Here is a 12,815-nt window from a genome sequence, read left to right on the forward strand (position 1 = left end):
TTTCTCTTTTACTTTCTTCATCACCACCCATTTTCAGCTTCATTATTTCACTATCTCTAACTTCTAAAATTTACTTTCTTTCCTCCATTTTCACAGGTATCGAGTGAGAGCTGGTGCTAGGTAGCAGAAAGGCAGCCCTAGAATCTGTAGGTAGATTAGTTCTCCCAAATGATGCACAGAAAACACATGAAGTTCTCTAAATTCCAGGGGCTCTACAATATTATCCCACAACCATCACTTACTGTTATTATTCAATTTTGCATTGTAAGTTGAGTAATGACTCAAATAAGTCTTAAGTGCTTCCTTCTCACTCTATTTTGACTCTCAACATTCTCACATTTTCTGGAAGGTGAGGTCTCTAAAAAAATGAAGCTTGGGTATTTGCCATTAATAATGCCTGTTTTTCATTAGTATGGCTGACAACTGCACAAGTATTACCTGCAGGAAGATGCTGCTGGTGTCAGCGTCTTAAGATGTGGCAAAAGCAGCTTGTTCATGTATCTAAAAGTACGTCATTACAGATAACTAAATTAGAACTTTATTCTAAATTGTGCAATAAAAAGGACAAAGCTAAAGCAAATAAAAAACCACTAACAGCTACAAGTTTTAGGATTCTATTCAGTAAAGATAGCAACTTAAAACAAGGGTCAGCTATGTCATATCATGTCCATTTCTTAATGTATATTCCAAAGTGAGTCTGCCCACCTCTCCTTTTTGTTCTTCTTTACTAATATGATCAATTAGTGAGCTGAATAGTACATGTGACTGCTTATTTTCCTATTTCATCATCATAAAAATTGATCTAGGATCTAGGGTAGTAGCAGAGTACATAATTTGCTCTGGGCCTGAATTTGTCACCAGCATAGGGGTGGGACTTACAACAGGCAAAAAAAAGTGAAGGTTCTATACTCCAGAACAATTTATATTACTGTTTATCTATATATGTACATATATTTTTAAACTAACCTTTCTTGAGCTAAAACTGCCCCAATCAGAAAGAAACCATGCATTTAAGTGAAACAGGCTCCAAAAACGTACCAATAATTGTAATAAAAGTGAAAGAACATGCTCTGATGATTTAAATGAAACTGCTACACCTCTGCAGCAGAAATCAAGTAGAGAGATCAGCTAAATCTGAAGAGAAATAAATAGAATAATCCAAAGAGTCTGAAATCTAAAAAACAACGTGGTTCACACTAGTTAACAATTGCTCTGGAAATCTTTTTTTTTCCCCCCTCGGTGTTTTAATTTTGCACTTAAAATCAGTTTAAAACTCACTCCTCCAGTTCTAAGTTCCATGACACAGACAATAAAAATTAAGAGGATGAGATACCTGTCAAGAATTCACTTTTGCAAATTCCAGCTGCAGTTTTAAGAAAAGAAAAATCTAGGATTCTATTTCAGACTCAAGTATAGTTGGTCATTTCTGTAATCTGGTCTTAAGTCAATGCAGGATTGAGTATAGCGACATCAAAACTTATTTATACAAGTTCAAAATGTGAGATAGAAAATTGGTTCATTTTTCTCAACATCTTTTTATGCACTGCTGAACTAAGCCTACCACATAGCTTTTGTTTTTCTTGTTCATGTATCTGTAAGAAATGTGAAAGAAGTCAAATAAATAACAGTATTTTGCATATGTAAAAATTTCATAGATACCACTAAGATGTTCTCTACAAAAGGGACCTGGAAATTGATGCATCTTTACCAGTAATGAGAGAGTGCCTCTTTTCTCCAAATCTTGGTTAACCCTGGAAATTAGCAATTTCTCCAAATCTTGGTTAACCCTGGAAATTAGCAATGCATCAATTTTACTAAAAAAAAAAAAAAAAAAAAACTTATTCTGAACTAATTTTCCAAAATTGACCTTTATGCATTTTGCAAATCTCTGAGTTTATTTTTTTATTTTTTTTAATTGTTTTATTATTCATATGTACATACAATGCTTGGGTTATTTCTCCCCCCTGCCCCCACCCCCTCCCTTACCACCCACTCCACCCCCTCCCTCTCTCCCCCACCCCCTCCCTTACCACCCACTCCACCCCCTCCCTCTCTCCCCCACCCCCTCAATACCCAGCAGAAACTATTTTGCCCTTATCTCTAATTTTGTTGAAGAGAGCATATAAGCAATAATAGGAAGGAACAACAAGTGTTTTTGCTGGTTGAGATAAGGATACAGGAAGTTGACTCACATTAATTTCCTGTGCATGTGTGTTACCTTCTAGGTTAATTCTTTTTGATCTAACCTTTTTTCTAGTTCCTGGTCCCCTTTTCCTATTGGCCTCAGTTGCTTTTAAGGTATTTGCTTTAGTTTCTCTGCGTTAAGGGCAACAAATGCTAGATAATTTTTTAGGTGTCTTACCTATCCTCACCCCTCCTTTGTGTGCTCTCGCTTTTATCATGTGCTCAAAGTCCAGTCCCATTGTTGTGTTTGCCCTTAATCTAATGTCCGCATATGAGGGAGAACATACGATTTTTGGTCTTTTGGGCCAGGCTAACCTCACTCAGAATGGTAAATCTCTGAGTTTTATGTTAATTTTTTCTTCAGTTTTTTGAGGGGGCACTAATAGGGTTTGAACTTGGTAGGCACTGCTCTGCCACTTGAGTTACTTCTCCAGCCTTTTCTTTTGTTGTTTTTCAAATAGGGTCTTGTTTTTGCCCAGGACAGCCTCAAACCATGATTCTCTATCTAAGCACCATAGCGGCTGGGTTTCAGACATGTTACTGAAATGGGGACTTGCTAACTTTTAGTCAGGGGCTGGCCTTGAACCTCGATTAGATCATCATCTCCAGACCTCATGTATTACAAGTAACTGATATTACAGACCTAAACCACCTTTCAGTGTTTTGAGATGACTTAAAACTTAACAATCTTCCTGCTTCAGTGGTAGAATTACAGGTATATCTTCCTGCTTCAGTGGTAGAATTACAGGTATTTATCATCATATGTAGATACCTTACTGATTTTAAAGAATTATTGTTATATGTTATTGACCTCTTGTCAACCATATACACATTTAAATTTCTTTTTAATGAGCTCCCACAGGATGTGTATGGAACATCTTAACAATATTAATTTCCTCACACAACAGTCACTCTTTTATTTAGGTTCTCTTAAATTTCTATAAGCATAGTAAACATGCATTAGATTTCGAAGTATGGTGTTTATTAATTTCTTTAACAAAATCAGAATTAGTCCAATGTTAGGTCTTTTACCTTGTATCCATGTCTATTTTCAGCTATTCTTTCATCAAAAAAATTGGTATCGATAATTTGATAGTTGTTAATAAGCCCTGTGGATAAATTATCATTTAATTTTCCTCTTAATTAACTGTAGATATAATGCAATCTCATTTCAATTTTTAAAAAAGTGAAACTTAACAGGCTCAAGGATACACAGCCAGTAGTGCATAGACAGAAAAACCTTTGTTTTTTTTTATTTAGTTTGGCAAAACAATCAAGTCTTTACTCTGTCCCGAAAACTGTGTATCATCATGTGGGGATTTAATGAAGTATATTTCTTAAATACTTTTCAATTATATTACTTTTTAATCTATATCTTTTACTCTAATTTTAATTATAGCATAATACCTTAATAGCTTTTTTTACCTTATCTGTATGTCTAAACCTCAAATAGTCTAAACAAAGGTTGTAAAAGAAAGCAAAAATTCTATCAGTAAACATATTTAGCACACCAGTACTTTCTAAAGTAACATGTACTCACCAGGGAATTAAAAGCTCATCCTGTTTGAAAATACTGAACATTCCTCCCTCAAACTGTAACTGGTTCCTTACAACACATTGTTTATGCTAGTCTAACTGATAAAAAAGATAAAGAAAATACAATGTAATTACATTATAAGGTGAAACATAAATGTGATGAGGTGGTTTACACCAGAAGGATGGAGGTTTGAGACCTCCTTAGGCAAAAAGTTTGCAAGATCCCATTTCATCCCAAAATACTCTGGGTGTAGTGGTGCACACTAGCCAGGAAGCACAAGCAGGAGGACTGTGATCCCAACCAGCTTGAACATAAAGATCCTATTTTTAAAATAACAAAACTAAACAGGACTGGAGGCATGGCTCAAAGTGTCCCCACTTTCCAAGTCCAGGCTTGAATTCAACTCCCCGTGTTGCCTAAAACAGTGAGGTGGGTAAGACTTAAAAAAGAAATGCATGACCACAGCCATAACCACTGACTTACACACAGATTTCTCTGGCCCACCAATTACAACTAGAGAAAGATTCATAACAATAATAAAAGGAGAGCTTTTTTCCCAAAACAGAAGTAGGTGAACATCAAGATCAGAAAAACCTGTTAGGCCTGTAAAGCAGGCCTGTAATCTCAGGTACTTTGGAGGCAGAAACACCAAGAGTTAGAAGCCAACCCTGGCAAAGTTAAGACGTTATCGCAAAACAATACAAAGAAGAAGAATATCAAGTGGTGTAACACATGCCTAGCAAGCTTGAATCCCTGGGTTCAATTCCAGTACCACAAAAAACCAAAAGAAACACGACAAAAGATCTTAGAAAATTGTCAAATTTCTTGAATAAATAACTGCACAATGTAGCTCAAATATGTGAAATTACTTACTGTTCTGTGCTATCATAATTCTTGTCAGAAAAACTATGCCAAATATAACTTCTCACTTGCATTTTTTTATTGGGTGGGGGGGTGGAGTTTCAGAGAAGTAGTATACTGTTACGATTATAGCTAAATTTCATTTTTAAAAGACGAACACATTTGTAGGGTGTAGTGCACCTACATATATGGGAAGACTGTAGTTCCATGCCAGCCAGTGTGAAAAGAATGCACTGCAACAAGTAAGTTGAGCATGGTGTGCCCACTGTTAAGTCCAGCTATTTACAAGACACAGGCAGGAGAATCTGAGACAGATCCTGGGCTGAAGAAAGAAAATCTTCTATGAAAAATAACTAAAGCAAAAAAGGGCCAGGGGCATAGCTCAAGTGGTAGAGGATCTGCCTAGCAAGAACAAGCCCAGGTACCCCAGAACCAACACACCAAAATAAAAAATAAAAAAAAAAAAGAGAAACACACACATGCACGTAATTTCCTAATTTTCATCTTCAAAAATCTCATAATTCTATTTCATTTACAGAAATAAAATCTCAAGATATTTTTTGCTGGTGCTTATCACAGATTGTGTTCATACACTGAATACATAGAGAAAGGAGGCAAAGTAAACCCACCCCATACACACTTCAGCCAAGGGCCTGAGCCTGGGCTATATTGTGAATGGGGACCCAAGGGTGGGGGAAAAAAGGTATTTTGTCACTATGTCACTACATACTGTAATATTTTAAACTGGCTTCCATTATCTAGATGACTTTCACATAGAAATCCTCAGAAAACACTTAAGTAACAAGTCAGTGTTTTAACATTGTTCTTCATTTTTCCAGTAAGTAATTTAATAAAACTTGAGTCATTTTTTTACTTCATCTATCTTTCTACTCATCTAATTTTATAATAGCACAGTGAAATTTATATCTTTGTTTTCTGACCATCTAACTTTAAATAGATGCTTTAAAAGAAATAACAAATGTTTACTGATATGTGCCCACTGTTGGCACACCCAACATTTAATGAACGTTGCTACACTTCAAACCACAAACAGGCCACAAAACACCGATGGGAACCGGTAATAACCCACTATCATCAATAGATAGGTTCTTCAGACAAAAAGTCAACAAAGAAATTTCACAATTAAAATGACACCATAGAAGGAATGGGGTTATCCACAGAATATTTCATACAGTAGCAGCACACTAAACATTTCTCTCAGTAGCCACTGGAGTGTTCTCCAAGACAGGTATTCAGGGGGACAAACCAAGTCTTAACAATATAAGAAAAATAAAATTACTTTCTGTATCCTGTCAGACGATAATGAAACAAAATTAAGAGTCAACAGAAGAAACTGCAGAAAATAACCAAACACATTAAGACTTAACAACACGTTGTTGAATGATCAGTGGTCCCATTGAAGAAATAAGGTTAGAATCAAAAAGTTCCTGGAATCTAACAGAAATGAAAAAATAACCTACCAGAACCTCTGTGATACAGCAGAGGCAGAGCTAAGGCAAAAGTTTATAGCTGTGAATGCCTACATTAAAACACAGAAAGACCTCAAATAAATGACCTTCTGATGCAATTTAAGTTCCCAGAAAAGCAAGAACAGGCTAAACCCAAAGTTAGCTGAAGTAAAGGAATAATAAAAATAAGGGCCAACATCAGGAAAAGAGAGCCTCCCCCAACTATACAAAGACTCAACAAAAAAAAAGTTGGTTCTTCAAAAAGATAAATAAGACTTACAGACTCTTAGCCAATCTGACAAGGAGGAGGGAAAAGAGGATCTTTAGGGACTACTTTGAAAACATATACTTAAAACTGAAAAGTCTAGAAGAAACTGGTAAATTTGTAGATGCACATGACAAACCAAAATTGAACTAAGAATATATAAATCACATAGGCAGAACTGTAGAAAAGAATGAAATTGAAGCACCAAAAGAAAAACCCAGGACAATGCATTCACTGCTAATTTCCACAAAATCTTTAAAGAAGTAACATCAAAGTTCATCAAACTTTTCTATGAAATAATAAGGGGAATGAATATTACCATACTCATTCTATGAAGCTAGTATTATATTCACACCAAAATCGGACAAGGGTGCAACAAAAAAAAAAAGGAGGATTACAGGTCAATCTCGTTAGTAAACGTAGGTGGAAAATTTCTCAGTAAGATACTAGCAAACTGAATTCAACAACGCACCAAAAAGATCATACTCAATGATCAAGTCAGTTCCCCACAGGGATACAATACTGGTTCAACATATCCAAATCAATGTAAGTAGCAAGGACAAAAACCACACAATAATCTCAAAAGCTGCAGAAAAAAACCTGACAAAATTTAACATCATTTTACGATAAAAGCTCCAAAGAAAATAGGAATAAAAGGAATATACCTCAACATAATAAAGGCCAACCTATAGTCAATATTATACTAAACAGAGAAAAACTGAAACCTATTTCTTTCAAAGTGAGGAATGAGTCAAGTGTGTCCACTCTTCCCATTCTTATTCAACCTAGTTTTGGAATTCCTAGACAGAGTAGTAAGACAGGAAGAAATAAAAGAAATTCAAATAGAAAAGGAAGAAATCAAATTATCCCTATTCACAGATGACATAATCTTATACTTAAAAAAAAAAGAAATCCAACAAAAAACTCTTAGGCATCATAAATATTTTCAGTAAAACAGAAGGACACAATTAGATCTAAAAAAACAAAAAAACAAAAAAACTAGCTTTTCTGTATACCAACAATGAACAAACTGCAAAAGAATTATGGAAAACAATCCCATTTACAATAGCATTTGGCAGGGGGAGAGGGGGGGGAGAGGGCAAGACTTAGGAATAAATTTAACAAAGGATATGAAAGACTTCTATAATGAAAACTATAAATCACTAAAGAAAAACTGACGAACATATTAAAAAATGGAAAGATCATCCATGATCATGAATCAGTATAATGGAAATGGCTATACCACCAAAAGCAATCTACATGTTTAATGCAATCCTCATCAAAAACTGATCGAAAAATCTATCTTAAAGTTCATAAAGGAGCACAAAAAACATCGAATAGCCAAGGCAACAATGAGCAACAAGAGTAATGCTGGAGGTATTGTATCTGACTTCAGGCTATATTACAGAGCCATAGCAATAAAACAGCATGGTACTGGAACAAAAATAAGACAAGACCAATGAATGGAACACAGGACCCACAGACACACAGCTACAGCCATCTGATTTTTGACAGAGGGCTCCAAAACATATGATGGAGAAAAAGATAGTCTTTTTCAACAAATAGTGCTGGGAAAACTCTTTATCTGCACATAGAACAATGAAACTTGCCAAGTGAAGGTGGCTCACGCCTATAATCCTATCTATTCAGGAGGCAGAGATCAGGTAGATTGGGGTTTGAAGTCAGCTCTGAGCAAACAGTTCTCTGGATCCCATCTTGAAACTACCCAACATGAAAAAGAGCTGGTAGAGTGGTTCAAGTGGTAGAACATCTGCCTAGCAAATATCAAGCCCTAAGTTCAAGCTCCAGGGCTCCCAAAGAAAATAAACAATAAACCCCACTGAAATTAGGTTTTTGTCCTTCACCCTGTACTAATATCAATTCAAACTGATTCAAATTTTAGTGTAAGGCAGGAATCTTTGAACATACTGGAAGAAATGGGGAAAATTCTGGAACATATAGGCATACTCAATAACTTTCTAAAAAGAACTCCCATGGCTCAGCAAGTAAGAGAAAGGATTAACAAATGAAACTATCTGCACAGCAAAGAAAACAGTTGCCAGAATGAAGAGGCAGGCACAGGATGAAGAAAATTCTTTGCCAGCTACACATCTGACAAGGAACAATAGCCACAATACATAAAGAATTTAGATCAATGAACCTCTGAAAAATTAATGACCCAATTAAAAAAATGGGCAAATGAACTGAATGGAACTAATTTTTCAAGGGAAGATGTATAAATGGCCAGTAAAGATAAGAAAAAATGCTGAATGTCCCTGGGTCATCAAAATCACATTAAGATTTCATGTCACTGTAATTGTTAAGAACACAAACAGTAAATGTTGGCAAGGATGTGATACCGTCAGTAGGAATGTAAATTAATAAAACCACTGTGGAAAGCAGTGTGGAGGTTCCTGAGAAAACTGACAGAACTACCATTTGATCCAGCAATACCATTCCCGGGCATATATCCAAAGAAAAGTCAGTCAGGATACAATAAAGACACACACATGCACACTCATGTTTAATGCAGCACTACTCACAACAGCCAGCCTATGGAAACACTATACTCTACAACTGTGTGTATATATATGTATGCACATTACACACACACACACACACACACACACACACACAAAAAAAAAAAAAAAAAAAACAGGCTGGCAGTAAGAGTTACCTAGGAAGTGTGAGGCTCTGAGTTCAAACCTCAGTGCCACCAAAAAAAAAAGAAAAACGAAGAATGCTGGAGGTATCACAATACCAGAATTTAAACAACATAATACTATGTGAGTATAGACTCTAGAACCCCATGGTCAAATTCAAATCTTGCTGTTAGCTTTATAACCTAGATATAATCTCTAGGGCTTCAGAATTTCATATCAAAAATAGAGTAAAACTTCTCTCAAGAAGTTGATTAAATAAATTTGTAGCAACAAAATAGAAAACAGTGCATATGTACCATGATGAAAATTAAATGTCATGGAAAGACAAAGAAATAAAACACACTAAATGCAAGGATAGGTCAGTAGTAGAGTGCTTACCTAACATGCACAAGGCTCTGGATTCAACTTTAGCACCACAAAAAGAATAAAAAGAAGGACAAGGTATATTCACCAAAACTGTTAAATCTACATGTGTTTGACATCAAAGACGAGGAATTTGAAATTACACATATACATATGAGAATATGATGTACCCTTTGAGTTGTATTCCGTTATGAGTGGGGAGAAAGATTAAGTAAGTCATAGAAAAAAACGGTAGAAAAAAATTCAGGTAAGTATTCTAAATATTATTTTAAAAAGACAGCAAACTTTAAAAAAAATTATATATAAAAAATTTAATTGTCTTATGTATATATATACAAGCTGGAGGCAAGGTTCAAATGCTAGAATACCTGCTTAGCAAATGTGAGGTCAAGTTCAAAACCCCAATACTGCCAAAAAATAAACAAAGCAAAGCAAAACAACAATAAAAGGCAAAGGGACTGGACTCACAACTCAGAGTAATTGCCTAGCATGAATACTACGTCCTGGGTTCAATCAACAACAGGGGAATAAGAAAAGAGAAGAAGTTTTTTAAGGATGCAAAAACCAAAAGCCATTCATGAAAACACTAAAGAGCTTACTTCAAGTAGTATTCAACAAAACGTTATAAAAAATAAGGCTTAAAAGAAGCCACAAACTAAAGAGGTATTTGCAATGTAATTTGTAAACAATTTTTATAAAGAATACAAAATAATATTAATAAATAAGCAAGAACCAACACAAACAATTTACTGAAAAGGACATTCATACAGCCAATAATATACTGGGAGATGCGCAGGTAGGAAAGCTCAACCTCATCAATAATCTGATTAAGAACAAAATTAAAACTTCTATTAGATAACACTTAACCCCAAAATTCTAGAAAATTTTAATATGTCAAATCTTTAGTAATGATACACAACAGAAGTGCATACACAACAGTATCAATAACCACTGGAGAAAGAACTTAGCAATTCTCAGCTTTGTCGACACTGTACCACTTCTGATTGTTTTCCAGGGTATCAATTCCACTTAAACACAGGAACATTTGTGAACACAAATGTTCACAGCAGGATTGCTTCAAATTTGCAAAACAGAAACTAAAAAGCTAACTGAACCGAAGAATGGATATGTATTTACAAAGTGTATGGATAAATTAGCTCTTTCTTAAACTTTATCTTAGGTCTACTTTACAACTGAAGATGTGTATTGTATTTATTCACTTAAAACTGAAAAATCATGACCATATAAACAGCATCTGTAATGAAAGCATTTTCTAAATTAAAAAAAATTAATATTATTACAAATCACTTTAATATGTGGTTTAAAAGAAGACAGTTGGGTATGGGTATGGTACCCCTGTAAATCCTAACACTGTAGAAACTGAGGAAGGAAAATCATGAGTTCAAGGACAGCCCAGGCAACATAGCAAAAATCTATCTCACAAAAAAAAAAAAAAAAAAAAAAAAGGAATTTAAAAAAATCAATTAAAAAGATATATCTTCTGTCTGCTTTCAATTTTTTTGAACAGCCATTTGTCAGACAGTCTCTGGAAAACTCCACTATGCACCAACATTCATAAAAGTATCAGTTTTTTAAAAAAGAAAAATTAGTATTTTCGTGAAAATAGTTTTCTTCTCACAGACACCCTGAAAAATTGTCAAAGATTGTTATGAGTACTTGGACAACATTGTAAGAATAAACTAAATTCATATTTAACAAGTGTAAATCTTATTCAATTAAGTATAAATAATAAAGCACAAATATAAAAAAATCACACATAAATAAAATAAACAAAACATATACTTGTTAAGCCACACATACCATGTCTGAGGAAAAAAGTAAAAGGAAGTACTTAAGCAATCCTTTAATTGCTTTTGTAGGGTTTTACTTTTTTTTTAAGGTGGAACTAGTGTCTGAACTCAGGCCTTCATTCTTTCTAGGCAAGCACTCTACCTCTTGAGGCAAAATGAAACACAATGAGGCAAACTTATGAAACACAATGCTATAGTTTATTACATAAGGGTACTTGTTTTCAATACCTTCAAAACAATTTATAATTTAAATGCTTAATATACTGTTAATTATGTTAACTTCTTAATATTTTTTAAAAGCCTTCAAAATTTCTGTGTGACCAGGAAAAATCTCTCATCAAGGCAGTAGAAAGCAGTTCAAAGTCAACCCCAGGCAAAAATGCAAGATCCTACCTGAAAAATAACTAAACAAAAAAAGGTCGGTGGGGATTTGTCGAAAGTATAGAGTGTGTGCCTAGAAAACACCAGACCAAGTTCAAACTCCAGTATGAAAAAAATGAATAAAAGAAAAAATTTTTTTCTACCTCGTCCTGATTTAAATGCCACTTTAATCGAGGTTCGGTGTCATATGCCTATAATGTCACCACTTGGGAGACAAGGGGAGATGGATCATGTATAGCCTGGGCTACAGTGATACCCTATCTCAAAAAAAAAAAAAAAAAAAAAAAACCTGCCAGACACTAGTGGTTCACGCCTATAATTCTAGCTACTTGACAAGGGTGAGACTGACAGGTCTATAAATCAAGATCCGTTCTAGCAAAAAGTCAGCACATCTAACCAATGCCTGGACAAAGTGGCATGTACTTTGAGATTCCAGGCCACCCCAAGCAGAAAAGGTCTGCAAGACCTATCTTGATGAAAAAAGCGGGCCTTATAGCACAGGCCTGTCATCACAGTGGATGATGGGTAGCATAAAATAAAAGAGGAGTGAAGTCTAGGCTAACCTGGGCAAAAAGTAGAGAACCTATCTCCAAAAATACCAAAGAAGAAAGGGTTAGGATGTGACTCTAGTGGTAGAATAAACACCTGACAAGAAAGAAGCCTTGAGTCCAAACCCCAGTACCAAAATAATAATAACCATCACTACCACAACAGTAATTCTGGCTAGATTTGAATTGGCTGCCAACAGTCCTGTCAGTTGAAGTAAAGAGCAGTGATGAATAAAAGAGAAAGTTATTGATCTCCCTGTTTTGACTGGGTGCTTTCACAAATACATGTGGTACACATTAATATTTTTACTCAATTTCCAAAAAGTTTCTGGTTGGCTACTTAAGTTTCAGTTGGAGATGTATTAAACTCTGTAAACTTCTAATTCTACTAGAATTAACAAAGCAGAGTAAGAAACTTCTCTACAATAAGGATTTTTCATAACTGAGGGAAGAACACAAAAATATAACAAATTAAATACTAAAGATATTTACATTACTCTGTGTGACAGAAGAATGAGTCTGAGAAAACTGTAGAACAGAAGGAAAAAGAAAACAAAAATTAAATAGGCAAGAAGCAGGAGCTATTTTAAAAACTCTAGAACAAAGGAAATTTTCCGTAACTATTACTAGGTATCTACTATGTATTAAGTCAGCCTTCTGAATATGGAAGAGATGTTCAGTTAATGGAAACACCAGTAACTGATGAAAAGGTGAGCATGAAAAGGACAGTAAG

At 34.8% G+C, this 12,815-nt stretch overlaps 1 protein-coding gene and 1 non-coding gene across 12 annotated transcripts in view; one reads left to right on the forward strand and one right to left on the reverse strand.

Moving 5' to 3' along the window:
• Positions 1-12,815, reverse strand: part of LOC109699307 (eukaryotic translation initiation factor 2 subunit 3) — an 81,419-nt gene that overhangs the window by 4,929 nt on the left and 63,675 nt on the right. For 2 of the 11 annotated variants that reach the window (XR_012444527.1, XR_012444524.1), the window contains exons 12-13: positions 3,217-3,293; positions 1,709-1,787 (exon numbers count right to left, since the gene is read on the reverse strand). Coding sequence is in view for 1 of the 11 variants with exons in the window: in XM_074063483.1 (XP_073919584.1) it covers positions 3,240-3,293 (54 nt within the window). In the remaining 10 variants the exon portion in view is untranslated. Of the gene's footprint in view, positions 1-438; positions 1,815-3,216; positions 3,294-12,815 lie in introns of all 11 variants that reach the window. The other 9 variants (XR_012444526.1, XR_012444518.1, XR_012444522.1 and 6 more) reach the window with 8 other exon arrangements.
• Positions 5,140-5,271, forward strand: LOC141420160 (small nucleolar RNA SNORA51). The gene has a single exon (XR_012444845.1). It is a non-coding gene; the product is annotated as a small nucleolar RNA SNORA51 (small nucleolar RNA).

Source organism: Castor canadensis, chromosome X (assembly GCF_047511655.1).
Source record: "Castor canadensis chromosome X, mCasCan1.hap1v2, whole genome shotgun sequence".
NCBI lineage: Eukaryota > Metazoa > Chordata > Mammalia > Rodentia > Castoridae > Castor > Castor canadensis.